The sequence below is a fragment of the Epinephelus moara genome, chromosome 24 (assembly GCF_006386435.1).
Source record: "Epinephelus moara isolate mb chromosome 24, YSFRI_EMoa_1.0, whole genome shotgun sequence".
NCBI lineage: Eukaryota > Metazoa > Chordata > Actinopteri > Perciformes > Serranidae > Epinephelus > Epinephelus moara.
Window position 1 is genome coordinate 26,512,121 of NC_065529.1, and position 15,682 is coordinate 26,527,802.

The 15,682-nt window shown below is 40.9% G+C and overlaps 1 protein-coding gene across 1 annotated transcript; it reads right to left on the reverse strand.

Annotated features, from left to right (window-relative positions):
* Positions 1-3,510: 3,510 nt before the first annotated feature.
* strip1 (striatin interacting protein 1) lies at positions 3,511-15,257 on the reverse strand. Its single transcript, XM_050038511.1, has 20 exons — positions 15,110-15,257; positions 13,101-13,170; positions 12,934-13,008; positions 12,703-12,837; positions 12,441-12,561; positions 11,969-12,144; positions 11,748-11,875; positions 11,478-11,660; positions 9,810-10,030; positions 9,623-9,688; positions 9,461-9,524; positions 9,275-9,346; positions 8,671-8,745; positions 8,025-8,122; positions 7,475-7,601; positions 7,198-7,298; positions 7,015-7,081; positions 6,817-6,921; positions 6,528-6,732; positions 3,511-4,858 (listed from the first exon to the last, which is right to left on the reverse strand). Exons 1-20 carry the CDS (start codon positions 15,218-15,220, stop codon positions 4,611-4,613), a joined length of 2,448 nt encoding a protein of 815 aa, XP_049894468.1. The 5' UTR covers positions 15,221-15,257; the 3' UTR covers positions 3,511-4,610.
* Between the last annotated feature and the right edge of the window lie 425 nt (positions 15,258-15,682).

The window sequence follows — 15,682 nt, forward strand, 5'->3', positions numbered from 1 at the left end:
AGTTATTATGTCTCTCTTAAGTCCCCATTTCCACTAAACATTTTCAGTATAGTAACCTTTGGAACCAAAAGTAACCCTTTAGACATGGTACCTAGACCCAGTTCTGCTTAGTGTTTCTACCACAAACAGTTCTTTCATGTGGGCAGGGTTGCTGTCACTAACTGCACCGCCCCGCTCTCGCTGTACTTCCTCCTTTATCAGTCCGCACCTCATTTATTATCCACAGAACAAGGTTGCATGCCAAAATATTCTGAACAAAAAAGAACAGGCTGCAGTGAGAGTCTCTCTCCATGGGATATTTTTTAGTCCTTCTAAGGTAAGCTCAGGGGTTTAGTGTTGCCGGAGACCCCAGGAACGACGCTCCACGACACTAATGCTGCATTCTATTGGTAGCCGGAACCGGGATTGATACGGTTTCCGGTCCGGAAAGGTACAAAAGAACACCCGTTCTACCCGGAGGTCTCGTCATCAAACTCGGGCAAGGTCCAGGTAGACCGAGTCGGTAGAATTGACGTCACGACGAAGATGGCTGTGCACATTGTGAATGGTAAACAAAGTTATTTGTCCTCAATTTGTCCTCGTATATGCTGGTTAATTAAGCGTTTGTGTTGTAAAAATCATACAAGTACTTTGCAATGGCATTTCTATTTCCACTGTTGATTTGTGTTGGAAAAAAAAGTCTGTGCAAGCCCGTTGTAGCCTAAAGTCGTTTGAACCAGCAAAGTCTCCGTTGCTCAGCAATCATGTAAACAAAAACAAACTTACGGCGCGCCGCCATGTTTTCCGGACTGTTGCAATGAAACGCTTTCAGATCAGACGTGTCATACGGTCATATAAATCCGACAAGGAATGACCGGCCTGGATTGCCAAACGAATGCGGCATAACACTACCCTGTTCAGTAATCCACCCATGCTCGCTTGTAGATCTGAGCATCGATTTACAGAATATTAAACTCTATATATTGTGAGGTAGATAATGTTACTGCACATTTAGCTGTCAACCCAGCTTTGACATGTCCCTGAGAAACATGGTCTGTATTTCTGATGTTTGCATCACATTTTCAGATGGCTACCTGTTGAGGGAGCAGCACAGAATGCACCCAATAGGATTATGGACAGATAACAAATTTTCCAAAATGGGCCCCTTGTCCACTGAGGCATTTTGACTCGGCAGTTTTATTTCCCAGAGTCAAAACTAAACATGGTGGAGCTGCTTTTAGCTTCTGTGCTGCTTTAACATGAACAGTTGCATTAAGATCTGATTGAGACATTACTCACCACAGTCAAGTCCAAGCTAAAGACCTACATGTTTATTGCCTTTTTACATTTTCTTTAACATCAAATTTATGAGTCAGGCTGCAGTTCACTTTACATTTTTACATCAGCAGCACATTTGTTCTGCACTTCTGACACCTGCTCTTATTTTGAAAATTTTCACCATGACTGTGGCAGGTTGGGTATCAGATAAGTTAAAATGTGTTTTAACGCTAACATATTTATCATGTAAAGTCATAAACTTGTATAGTCAGTGATGTAAGTCAATAAGTTGCTGTTATTGATCCCATTTTAGGGTCAGCCTTAAGGAAGTCAGGCAGTTGTAGTGTGCAGTTGGCTTGCCTGTGGATGTGAGGAATGACAGCGTGCCACAGTCATGCAGCACTGCTACAGCCACAATTTAAAAAAAAATAATAAAAATGTCTGGCTCAGCCTAGTGACCACAAATATAAACTGAACGCCATCCTTGAGGATGAGTTTCAGCTTAATGACTTTTGTGGGCCATAGGAACCCCGAACCATCGCCACCACCACACAAATAAACAGCAAACACAAAACAAGAAGCCTGAGAAACACACCAAGATGATCAGATGGCCGCTTTGTCTTGGCGAGGAGAGAGAGACTTCCCCTTCAGCCTCTTTGTGTAAGATTGAGGCACATTTAGTGGCAGCCAGCTGTGAGGACTGCAGATTGCAACCAGCTGAAACTTTTGCTTGAAGCCTTTTTTCCTTTAATGATTCAAGGTGCAGATGTTCAGGAGGTGGAGGTCTCTTCCTCTCCATATTCAGTTTCTGCAAATTTAACCCACACACACAGGAGTATATAAAGCGCAGCTCCACCCACTAATCATCTCCTCTAACCAGGCACACCTGTGAGAAATAGGAAGCGAGCAGACAGGAAGAAGAAAGGAACTAACACCTACACCAAACAGCTCGGTATTTTCCTCATACTTACATGCTTCCTTTAGCTCTGATATCTGTGCTCATCTACAAACAGTTCCATGTCTGCTTTCAGCAATGGACTGTGAAGGTCTGACCTGGAAGAGCAAACTTTAGTGTGGTTTACCTTCCTCGGCTGCTGAGAGACACTGGGTTTGATACAGCATTTTTGGCTGTTCAGGATCTGCACTACAACAAGCTATGGTCACACAGCAATCTGTGACGTTCATGTTGATCACAGGCACGAGACTAATTTTAAAAGACTAGAAATCCTCCACAATTTTAATTGATACCTCTATCTATCAAATAAAGGCACCAATACCAAAAGAATAATCTTTAAACTAGAATTACTGCCTTGTGTTTGCATGCCTCTGCGAACTTGTCAAGTTGCAGTTGCAGTTTACGTCCATCATGTATCCATGACAGCTGACAATGCTTCAAATATGGATGTTTCTGCAAATGAGCTACAACTTCTAAAACCTAAATGCTTCACACATCTTCCCCCAGACAGCACAAGTCTTTATCATCAGCAATTTCAAGATGGACACCCAAGATTAGTGTCACCAAATCTGATGAAATGTCTTCCATTTGCTCCTGAGATATGACGTTTATTCACTAGCAAGGACCATGTCACAATAATATGTCATTTAAATATTTAATTTTAATTCAGCAGGTGTTAGTTGTTGAGAACTGGTGAAAGGGATGTACTGGAGATCAGGCAGAGGGAGACTCAGTGTGGGAGTTCTGTCTCAGGCATTTTTCACCCCCGAGCTGATTACAGGCCCCTGAGACGTTATCTACAATGAGACGTGGGAGAGGTATGCACTAGACTGAATAAGAAGAGATGAGGGGAGAGGGGAAGAGAGGATGAAGGAATGTTGGTAGTGATAAGGTAGGGAGGATGATGGATGAAGGGAAGGGAAAAAGGGAAAGGGAGGGTGGGTCCAGAAATCTGAGGGACAGAGCAGGATGGGTAGACCTGGTATAAGTAGGCTAGGCAGTTGAAGCGTGGTTGAAGTCAGCACATTAGCTTCATATAATGGCAAGAAGAGTTTTTTCACAGTACATTATGATCTCACTGAAGTTAACTTGTCATCTTTTGGATTTCAAATGTCATCACTTCATCGTTTCATCTTATCTGAGTATTGTGTAACATTTTTGTCATAAATAGTGTATGAGTTCCTGAGTTATGGCCAAATATGTGTTTTGTGAGGTCACAGTGACGTTTGACCACCTAAATCTAATCTGTTAATTGAAATGTCCAATGCCATTGCGGAGGCATTAAAATAAACTCCACATGAATGACAGTATAATTTTATTACAGTATTTAAGTCCATGTAAAACAAAGACAAAGCCATGATAAATAAGTTTCACAATTTACATGTATTTCATTTCCTTAAGCTTTATAACAAAACAAAAGAACAAAAAAAGTTGAAAGGTAGAAAAAGACAAAAGAAAATGGTTCTGTAACCGCTCAGCTCAGAAACCACTCATCTCACACCAGAAACGTATGTGTTTCTCTTCTCTCTCACACAATCAAATAACATGTGCAACCATTTCCACACAGCAAATCAACAAATTAAGATATTAATGGGTTACTTGAGGTTTAAAAACAAAGTCAAGGCTGTATCATCATGTCCATTCAGCCTGGTGGTCAGAGAAGGTTGCGTTCATGGTCCCAGAGTAAAGGTGTGTCGGCAGCACTCAGGTGAGAAACTCAGAATAATGCAAATACAATTCAAATCATCAGCTGAACAACAGAGGGTAAGTCAGGTGAACAGAGGATTGTGCCCTTCAGGGGATAACTATTAAAAAGTAAAACAGGTTTTTATTTGTACATAGAGAAATTAAGACAAAAAAGCCCCGACCCCGCTCCTGTCATCTCTGTGAGGAGGAGAAACTGATGAGATGTACCTGGGAATGTGATATTTATTAACGTCTTAAATGTGCTGCCTCAACAAAGCACATGCCTGTTAGTCTTAACAGTTAAAACATTAAAATTTAATTCCGATAAATCTCTTTAAAATGAAGAAAACTGTCATGTAGTGCTTCAAGGTCAAACGTTCTGTAGCAGGCAGGAGGCACACAGAGCAGTAAGGTAAGGTGGGGGTTGGGTTTACGTCCACATGTGACGCTCTGACTTCATCAGCTGGTTCATTAAAAACTGAGGGTGGCATCAGTGTGGGGAAAAGTCTCAACAGTTCATCACGTAAAGCAAACTGTAAAACGTGTTGATTAAAAGTCTCCACCTGGGCGACTTCAGAGAGTGAAATCCATCCGTCACCTTCAGTCTGTACAGAACATGTAACATAATGCTGAGAGCACTGTTGGTGGTTTGTCTGAACTCCTGATTCAAACGGTTTTAGAAAAACATGAGGATGTTGCCGGTCGTTGATTCTCACTGTAGCAGCTCTTCCCAGGAAATAGGTTTGGAGAAGACCTCCCGCTCCAGCCAGAGGTCGTAGTTCATTTGGAAGTCCTCGGGCAGGTCCACCCGCTGTCCCAGGACACTTTGCAGACAGTTGTCCACAGGCAGGAAGTCCGGGTTGCTGTGGGTCTTGTCATAGCGGCGGCTGTTGAAGCGTTCGATGTTGGCCCGCAGAGCACACTCCTCGGCCTGGAAGTCCCAGGGACGGGCGTCCAGATCTGCTCCAGGAGAACAGACAGCATGTCAGGTTTAGTCTGCTCTGAGTGGAAATACAACTCTGCGGGTGCTACAGCAGCTCTGATCTTGATTTGGGCCGCAACTAACAATTATTTTCATTACCAATTAATCTGATGTGTATCTGTGCAATTGTGTGGTCTATAAAATATTAAAAAATAGTTTAAAAAAAAAACACATAATAATTTCCTAAATCCAGGTTGAAATATTCAAACAGCTTGTTTTGTCTTACCCTGTCTTAATTTCACTTCCAAAAACTATGACTAAATATATTCAACAACAATATTTTTACCCCCATGACAAAGATGAGACAATGACAAGATGGCACCAACATCATCAACCATTAACTGTGACTGTACCAAAATGCAATATTGTTGATGAAAAAAGACTCAGACTAAGATGTGGTTTCTTTCAATGCAGCAGTTTCACTTCCTGTGCTGCATTTTCCATGTCTGTACTACACCAGCAGCACACAATGCACAGTCAGGAGGACTCACAGTAACTTATTCAAGTTAGAGTTAACAGTGACAACAGCAGGACTGTCTGGATGTATTTCTTAAACTGATACCATCAGACCACAAGAACAGACACTCTCTGCAAAGCTGCATTCTTTATCAAAAACCAACCTGTGTTTTACATCCGATAATGAGGAGATAAAATCTTATGTCAAATAAGTTTCACAAAAATGACAAAAATTATTAGTTTGGCCAGACTGACTGAAATGTCCACATAATCTGATGACTGAAAAAGACTAAAATGTCAACAGTTTTCATGTCATTGTGATTAACTGTGACCTGTTTTCGACCACATTAGTGCATGGGTGTGGAAGCCGCGAAAAATATGTTATAGAGTCCTTTCACATTGCAAGGATGCCCTTCACTCAGGGTGTTGGTTATTTTGGTGTGTCATGTTCATTGCCACAGACAGGCTGGAAAACACGTTGGTAAACAGTGTACAGCAAAACTTAATGGTGGTTACTTCTTTTTACATTTCTTATACTTATTTAGTGTCTCTTTCAAACTCTGTGCTGGCTAATTTGAAACCATTGAGCGCTCTTTCAGTGGAGTTGGGCGGTATTTTGTGGTGACGTGTCATTGCAGGTCGCCGGTAAAGGGGCAAAAATAGCTCGTTCACTACAGTCATTTGACCCAAGTGTGAATGCTGACTGTAGCCTTTCCCATTGCATTCATAAAGCCAGATGTTAGTGGGTTTTTTGTGCAGTGGAAAAGGGACTTCTGACTAAGATAAGACTAAATTGCCCAGTCAACCAAAACTAAAAAAACAACAAAAAACAATATGATAAAAAAAAGATAAAACCCAGTACTGACTGAGACTAAAAAAAAGATAACTTACAAAATTAACACTAATGTCATCAAAAGTTATTTTTACAGCCTAAACAATGATTTAATCATCAGAATCATTCTTGATTAATTCTCTGGCAGGCAACTTATTGATTAACCTACTAATTATGTCAGCTCTAATTAGGACAAAATAAACTTCACTGCAAACAACTGGAAACTGACTGCAAATCAATAATATACAAACACTACAATGCAATAAAAATAACAGCTTAAAGTAGTTCAGCTTTTTGACTTTACTTCCTTCTCCTACTGAACTTATCCACACTGTCTATTAGTTTATGTTCCCACTCACCGTTACCGTAGGCCCAGTCGTCATTGAGCCGATGTCGGACCTTCTGATAGATGGCAGACATGGTCTTCATGTTGCTCTTCCTCCACTGACGCCCCAGGTATTTGGTCTGCACTTTGAGCAGCTTGAGGACATAGAGCTGCATCATGGCCTGCTTGACCTTCAGCGCCCTCTTCAGGATGGGAGCGGACTTGAACACCACCAGCATCTAGGAGCAAAAGATCAGCATTCATTTGTTGAAACATGACACAACCCGTCATGATAAATGCTACTTGATGACAATTTCTCTCACCATTGTTCTGGAGTGCTTCCACTTGGTTAGTTTGTTGAGGATCCTCAGCAGGTTAATACAAGAGAACAGATTCCTCCAGCAGAACTGATTGTTGTCTCCTGCTTCCTGTAAAAAGATAAAATATCCACATTAAAAATGACTTCAGCTGTCAGAGAAACAGTCTTCCACTTAACAGTTAACAGCGATAAAGCAACTCACCAAACTCTCTGCGGTTAACTCTGGCAGCTCATGCACCACACAATAAGGAAAGTCAAGTACTGAAATGCTGTCAGACAAAGAAAATTGAGCGCAGTGAGACAAAGGCAATTCAAGTACACTTCACTGACATTTACTGCAAATGAGAGTTGTAATTTTTGTTGTTTACAGAGGCTCTGAAAGTACCTGTTTTTAGCTGTGATGTAAGACATGATGTTCTGGTTGAAGAACTTCAGGATGAGGGGGATGCAGTTGGCAAACACCAGGTGTTGAGCCATGTACTCAAACTGTCAGAGATTCAAAGATACTGTCAGTTAATAAGGATATTTAACTGTTTCCTTACACCACAGTGAAATAAACAAGAATGAGATCAATGGTTGCTTTACTCTTTTCAACTATTTATGGAAATATGTGATACAGTTAGATGTCATTCTGGTGACGTAGAAGTGTGTGACGTGCGTACCTGGTAGATGTGGTTAAGTTTGAAGTGTTTCAGGAGCAGCAGCAGAATAGCAGAGATGGCCTTCACGATGATCTCTTTGTGTCGATTCACATCAACACCAAGTTTCATGCTTTGCAGCACTGTGGTCCTGCAGAGTCACACACAACACATCAATCACTGATTTATGTTTACCTATCATCCCCGCAGCGAACTCTACAAACTCAGATGTCAATACCCTTGGTTATACAGTCTTTGATGTGGTTACATGCCCAGACTGAGAAAATGACCTGTTAAGAGTCACTCTTGTTGCCATTTCTTAAAGGAGGGAAGGAAAAACATTTCCAGCTAAAACAAAAGAGCTCTTTGTATACAATCAAACACAACACAACACGAGTAACACTATCTGTGTATCTCCATTCAAAAGTAAAGCAGCACCAGTGATTCCTTCCCACTTCAGACATACATCTAAACATCAAACTGTTGGATATTGCCGTGTTCAGAACATAACGTCTCCCTGGAGAAAGAACTGGCAAAGCTGTTAAAACCCTTTTAGAAACACTGCGTCACTTACGGCATCTCCTCTGGCAGCACGTCTGCCAGGATGTTGATGGAGTCCGTCTTGGCTTTGGAAGTCGGAGCTGCTGCGAGCAGAATCTTCAGCAGAGCGATCTGAAATTCAGAGACACACACACACACACAACAAAGTCAGTTACAGCAGTGTTTTCCCTACCATTATATCGGGGGGAGCAGCCTGACCGACAAGGAATCATTGATTTCATGCTATTGCTTTTAAAAGGCCTAACATAGATATATACTGTATATACAGATATTGAGAAGTAACTGACATTTAGGGCTGAAATAATGTCCCTTAATCATGTATAGTTCAAGTATTGTGTTTCTGAATGTTGCTGTGGTGCTTTCTAATAACAATGCAACAAAGCAGCACCTATTTACACAGATAAAGTAATGATATTTATATTGTCTTATTGCCTTAATGCTGCAACATAATAGCATTCAAGTTATGTCATTCATATTGCTTCTATGAAAATTTCATTTCCTGTGTGACTTATTCCTGTACAATGATCAGTAGACGTCACTTACCTTTCAGGCTATTTTCTACGTGTTAATTTCCCTAAATACAAGGAACTGAAACACACTGAGATGTGCTATAACCCAGTCATTTCCACAGTGTATACCTGATACCAAACAGCACTCACCATGTATTGAGGCAAACTGGGCAGAATTCCCTGATAGAGCAGCTCAGTGGCGGACATTTCCACCTCCTCTTCACCCTGATGATGAGACGGGAGACAACAAGAGACACAAAACACAAGAAAACAATGTCACTATGACACCTCGACAGTTTGGTCTTGCAGACACAGGGCCTTAAAACGTCTGCTATCAATTACCAAAAGAAAGAGCAAGGATTCAACCTCTGTCGTTGTAGTTTTCTTAACCTGTTCAGTCTTCTTCATCTTTAATTAAATAACCACAAATTTTTCTTCAAATTTGCACATTAGCATAATAAAGATCTGAAACTAGGAAGGGTTTGCTAAATACTACAGTGCCAAGGTGTTAAGAGGGCAAGAGTAGGGTGCACTTTTTAGTTCAAAACCTAGCACTACTTGTGAGAGCATGATGTCGAATGTATAACAATTTATGTTCTTTTGTTTATTGGGCAGGTTGAGCCTGTGAGGAGTAAACAAATTAAGATGTCTCTACAGGGACGACATCTTTAGATATAATAATAAACCTGTTTAGGTCATTCAGTTATATACTGTAAGTGAATAATTAACATGAATGGTTTTTGTTTGAACTTACCCCAGACAGAGGGGTTTTCTGAAACTCCTCCTCCTTTGCAATCTGTATCTCAGCGATGGAGACGTACTTATGCTGGAAAACAAAAGATGAAAAGTTGATATGTGAAGACTGAGCAACAATTCCCATTTAGTTATCTTGGTAAAAAAAAGCAGACTGAATGAAACAAAGGGAGTGGTAATAAAATACCTGCTTTAACGTCCTTATGCTCTCGTGAATCGGCCTGGGCAAACCAACAACTGTATCTGTATCACTGCAAGAAGTACACAACAATAACCTCAGCACAAGTCAGCGTGTAAAATTTTAGTCTCAAGTTACTTTTTGTTTAAAGCCAATGAGGAGGAAACTGACCTTCCGAGCGTGTAACCAATAAATTTACTTCTACTTGACTCCAGGAAATTTTCGATGTCTTTTTCCCTGTTGGAGCAGAAACAATCATGTCAAAACAAAACCTCTGATAATCCTCATGAGGAAGGAATCAATGCTTTTCTAAAATCTAAAACATTAAGTATTGTTATCCAGGTAGGCTGAGCAGTACCTGACTTTAGGAGCCCAAGGCAGTCCTCTGGGGAAGGACACCCTCTCTGTTGGAGGATGAGGAATAGGTGGAGGCATCACCTCGTCCCTCTCTAGAGGGAAAGTCTCTGGCTCTATATTGTTGTCATTGTCGTCGTTGTCGTCCTCATCCTCACGAGAGTCATCGGCCTTGTAAGGATCCTTTTCGTTGAATGCGTCGAGGTTGTCCTGTTTGATCAGCGCCTGTGTGAGAAACAAGGAAACAGTGAAGACGTTGACACACTGTGAGTGGTGAGGAGGGTGGAGGGGCAACAGGTGGACAGCATAATACCACGCTGCATCTAGGACTCCATGAAAACAGTGAGATAAGGAAAAGGGGCAGCTGTGTGCAGAAAAGTGAGAGACTTATACATGCTCAAACAAAGGGAACTAAATGTGCAGACAGTGATTCTAATCCAATTAACTTTTTGTTAAATTCAGCGAATATCTCCTCATGGTCCACTAGCTGTCTGTTTTGTGTGTGTGCTGAAAAAACATCAGATCATATCCAACCCTGGCTCTGTAAATGGTAAACAAACAAAGTGGCCAGGACTGAGCTACACAACACTATCACAGCCAATCAGCAACAGGAGACATTTGTGCTTGTCCACAGGACAGGGGAAGAGCCATGGATGTATAAAGAAAAAGGCAGTGGGAGCAAGAGGAATGGTAAATCTGGCCCATGCAAACATGTTTGGGTGTTGAGTTCATAAATCAACAACAAAGCTTGGAGTGGCAGCATGAAGGCGTATTGCCTAAATAAAGCAATTAGACAAGTCATCCCCATGAAAAAACATTATCAGTTAGATGTGCATGATGTACAGATAAATGTGATCACTATTTTCTCTGAAAAATGTAGCAGTGGCTTAATAAAAAAATATAACACTATTTAAATTCAGTTTTACATGAGTGAAAGTGGTTTGTATAACTATTCATATTAATGTAGTACACACTCCATACGATGGAGTGTACTGCAGCCAAATACCAAGTGAAGATGCCATCTTTGTGTCATGTTGCTACTGTGATATACGTTTGTGACCAGCTTAATGTAAATTTTATAAAAACACAACACTTTAACAGATGTACCTAAAAACTGTTCAAAAAGAGTTCAACTAAGGTGTATACATGTCCAAAATCCCCTAAAATACTGTGACTAAAGATTGACTGTGATTGTATTAAGGTTGCTATTTCCATGTCATTAAATCAGTATTATCTTAATGGTCTCCATCCATCCATTAATATTTATCCACTTATATAAACTCATTTCCGCCACTTGTATCTGCAATCTCATTCTTTCAGTCACTACCCAGAGCTCATGACCACAGGTGAGGGTTGGGATGTAGATGGACCAGTAAATTGAAAGCTTCGCCTTCTGGCTCAGCTCCCTCTTCACCACGACGGTCCAGCGCAGCGCCCGCATCACTGCAGACGCCACACCAAACCGCTGCTCCATCTCACACTCCATTCTACCCTCACTCGTGAACAAGTCCCAGAGATACTCTCTCTCCCAGCAAATAAAATAATAAAAATATATTGTATTAATATGTCATCATTGAGCATCGCAGGCTGACAGGGGTACATGTTTCACCTATAGCTAGATTTAACCTACAATATGTTTGGTTTGAAAGCAGGGAGCAGCAGTAATGTCTACCTTGTGTTCGCGGCGTGCCCGTTTTTGCTGCTGCTCTATGAGGTCGGATGCAGACGCAGGCGGAGAAGCGGCCCTCATACTGCGAATGACTCGAATGCTGTCCTCCGGGAGAGGAGGAAGACCCAGCTCTTCACGCTTATGAACCTTTATGGTTTGGAGCTGCTCAAACCCTCCGAGTGTGAACTGAAACAGAAGAGAGGATTTCAATTTGATTCTTAACTTCAGATGGTTTTGTTGTGAGATCATGTGGGTGCTTTTAATGTGTCTCACCAGTATGCTCTTCCACAACAGCAACAACACCTTCTTCATCGGGAAGTGAGGGGCATGGCCACTGCAGAACTTGGTAACCATCCCGAAGAGCATGACGGAAATGGGCTCGTTGTTGAACAGAGGAGATCCTGGATTAGCGAGGTGGAGCAGAAATAGTTTAACTCGCGAGTTTTGTTTATATCCGTGATGTGACTGCAGCTTTTGACACTGATGAAACTTACCGAGTTCTGCCCTGAAGGTTTCCCTGATGATTTTCCACTCAGGCTTGTCCGCTGGGTCGTCCTGTTGTATCGTTTCCACCATCAGGTACATTATGTTAAGCAGCACTCTGAGATCTGTGCTGTCAGCAAGGGAGATGGCTGGTTTCCTAACAGCACTACTGCAGGCAGCGCTGTTACTGGAAGAGAGAATATAAATGCTTTACACTCGTCTCTAAACAGATCATTTTACAACAGAGAATGAATTAACTTGTAGCTCTGCAGAGCCAACCCACACGTTTTTTGTTTTGCTCGCTGTGATATGGCAAGGCTGAAGCTGATTTTCTATCTGAATATATTTTTGGTGATTATATCAGCTTTTTTGTCAGTCTGTGAAACCAAATATAGCTCTGAAATCATTTAATAATATCACATCTTGTGGCAAAAATCAGACTCAAGTGATTTAGGCTGGGTAGAAAACTGATGGAGAACATACTCAATCTCCATGTTGAGCAGCTCCACCAGAGCAGAGAAGGTCCCCACATCCAGCAGCAGAAAGATGTTGTATCTCATCCAGTACTGCACCTCAGCCTCAGAGCTGCACTCTGCAAAGGTTCCTAGAGAGAAACAAAATTCCCCACTGTGAAATATACAGATAAAACCAAAAATACCCTCCTCGATCAATTCCTCTCAAGGCAAGATCTCATTCTCTACAAAATTAATTCATGCTAAACCAGTTTTCAGTGATGTGGACTGACCCTGAGCCATGTAAAGAATAGCTCTGGCGACCTTCAGCCTCTTCTCCCGCGCAATCACTTCCAGACCGTCCAACAATCGCATGGCGTGAGCTCTGTGCTGAGCTGCATCAAGCTCCGTCCACTTCTTATCAGACACTAGGTCAGAGGAGGTGGACACGATTAACTTGTAAGAAATGGTTTGCTATGACTTAATAATGACTTGATTGAGTGTATGCATGTTGAACTACATACCATGTGTTCTGAATTCCACCTCAAAGCACTTCCTATTGAGAGCAAACTCTGGTCCTTCAGTATAACTGTACAGCTCTGAAACACACATAATGAAGAACATATAAATATATGTTGAAGAAAACAAAAAGGACTCCGTAAATCTGAATGTCCATGATGACCACACAAACCTGACAGCTCTGCAGCCCACTTGTCTGTATCAGCATATTCAAATTCGAGGTCTGGAGACTCAGACAGCCCCTGCACACAACACATGACAATTTATGCATTTATGATTAAAGAAATGATTTATTTAGAGTCATAATCCAACAGACTATAAACTGCATTGATTTGACAGATAGCTTCCATGTATATATATATGAACCATTATACCATAATAGGGCTGGGCAATATGATGGTTTTATATTGTTTTTGAGATATGAGAGTATATATAATCTTAGATTCTGGATTTGATTTTATCGTGATATGGCATAAATGGCGTTTTTTCCCTCGTTTTTAAGACTGAATTATAGTAAATTGATTCTCGGATCGGGTATCGGCACCGATCACTTTATTTCTACAAAATCGGAATCGGTAATAAAAGATCGGAGGAATCAAATCAACAAAAATGGCCAGGTTTTTCATCTATGTTGTTCATTGTTGCCTCCGCTTTCCAGTGTATTGTAACCGAGTGTCCTGGGTTCGCCTAACTGAGTGCAGCTAATGAGCAATAAACGGACAGGAGTCGAGACAACAGGTTCAGCGGCCAACGCTTCTCTCTTTATTCCAAGCAACACAGCCACACCTAACGGCGGAACCTCGCCTACCACAGCCCTACGGCAACTCTGGAGGGACAATGTGTTTACAATTCAAAATGTGTTTACATTTTGTGCTGCTGAACCACCAATAAGCTTTTTGGATACTATTTAAATAAAAAGCAAACCTTATGGGACAACATGGATGCATTCTTTTTTTTTCTTTCTTAATGCTTTGCAAACTATCGGATCGGACTCGGTATTGGACTCTGTTTCAAAGTAAAGGACTTGGTATTGGATTGGATGTTAAAAAAAAAAGTGATCAGGACATCCCTACCTATTATCAATGACATGTTTTGAGGAGATTATAAAATGTCGTGTGATATTGTGATTTGAGATATAGCCTAAAAACATCGAGACATTATTTTCATGACATATCACCCAGCCCTATACTATAAATATATAACCATTACACATTATAACGCAAAGTTATGGGCTACATTATCCATTATCCAACACAATCTATAGCACATAAAAACAAATCCACCAGGATCAGCTACACCATTGAAAACCTGCTTATGGATATTTGAATGTTTCAATAATAGTAATCCAAAAACTATAAAAGATAATACACAATGAAAGGGAAGTTACACTTTGATGCAAAACTTTACCTTATTATAAAGTGTATATTACATTTCTGTATTTCTGCTTTAACTTAGCAAAGGGGCTTCTTCTTACAACACTGTAATAAGGTATCTTAGTAACAAGAACAGACTGCTAATCGTGCATCACATTAATGCAATCTGAATCACATTTACAATGGTTTTAGCTGTACTTCTAATGTCTTCTGCCTGTGTGTTGTTATCTGATTGTTCAAATGATTAAAAGAGGTCAAAGCATAAAAGCATAAATTCTGTAGGTGATTTTCTTGCATAGAATTCATCAGAAACCTCCCACTGTCATACTGACAGCACTGATTCACTTTGCCTTGTTTATAGATATATGTGCTCCATCGTAAACATATTAGTATGTAATAAAACACATTAACACACATGGCAAAGAGATAGCGTTACATTATTAGAAAGACTCGTGTTGGGAGATTCAGTTTTCAACAGGTCGCCGCTGAAGTCCTGACTGACAGTTCAGTCTGGCCTGTGACGAGCTAACATCAGCTAGCTAGCGCCGGCTAAGCTACACTGCTTCTCAGAATTACGTAAGTTAACACTGGACTAGAAAGAAAACACTGTACAACTACAGGTACTTTATACCAACACTTTGAAGAACCTAAGTTGCTGTTGTTAGTTGGTGTCGCCGTGTCATGTCACATAATAATAAGCTAGCCTGACAGAGCTAGCTAACGATATGTGTTACAGTAGCAGCAGAAGAGGCCTCGTCTGTTTATGAACAGTTAGCTTAAATGTAAATACAAACTTCTGTTCACGTACCTCTGAGTCTTTTCTTGGGTTGCGGGTAAATTCGCCCCTGGTTTTGTTAGGTAGCATAGCTCTCTGTTTATTGTTTACAGGAAGCCCAGCACCATTCCCACCGACGTCCATAATTTCTTGGGCGCAGTGTCCTCTCGCGAGATGAGAGTTGATAGGCGAGACTGTATAGCATCTACTGCTTAAAAGGGGGAAACGTGATCTATGCCCTCTATTTTATCCATTATTTAGTTATTGTGGTATTTTTTTTACCCACATGTATGTTGGTATTTTTCAGTTTATGTTTCTGTACCACAAATCAATTGCCAAATAGTGAATCTGAGGTTTTGGGGTGCCCTGGGGTAGTTGCCTTCATTGCTCTGTTAGTAATCCAGCTATGACTGTGTGTAATATTTATCCATACTTGTGTCCTGTAGGCCAGTGGTTCCCAACTGGTCCACCCACAAGGTCCAGATTTCTCCTTACTCATTAGTTCAAGGTCCACACAGTTTAATATATTCAGCGTCATACTTGAGTTTGGTCATGTCATCAAGCTAGTTTGCCAGCTCTGACAAGTATCTGTCCATTAGTCATTCA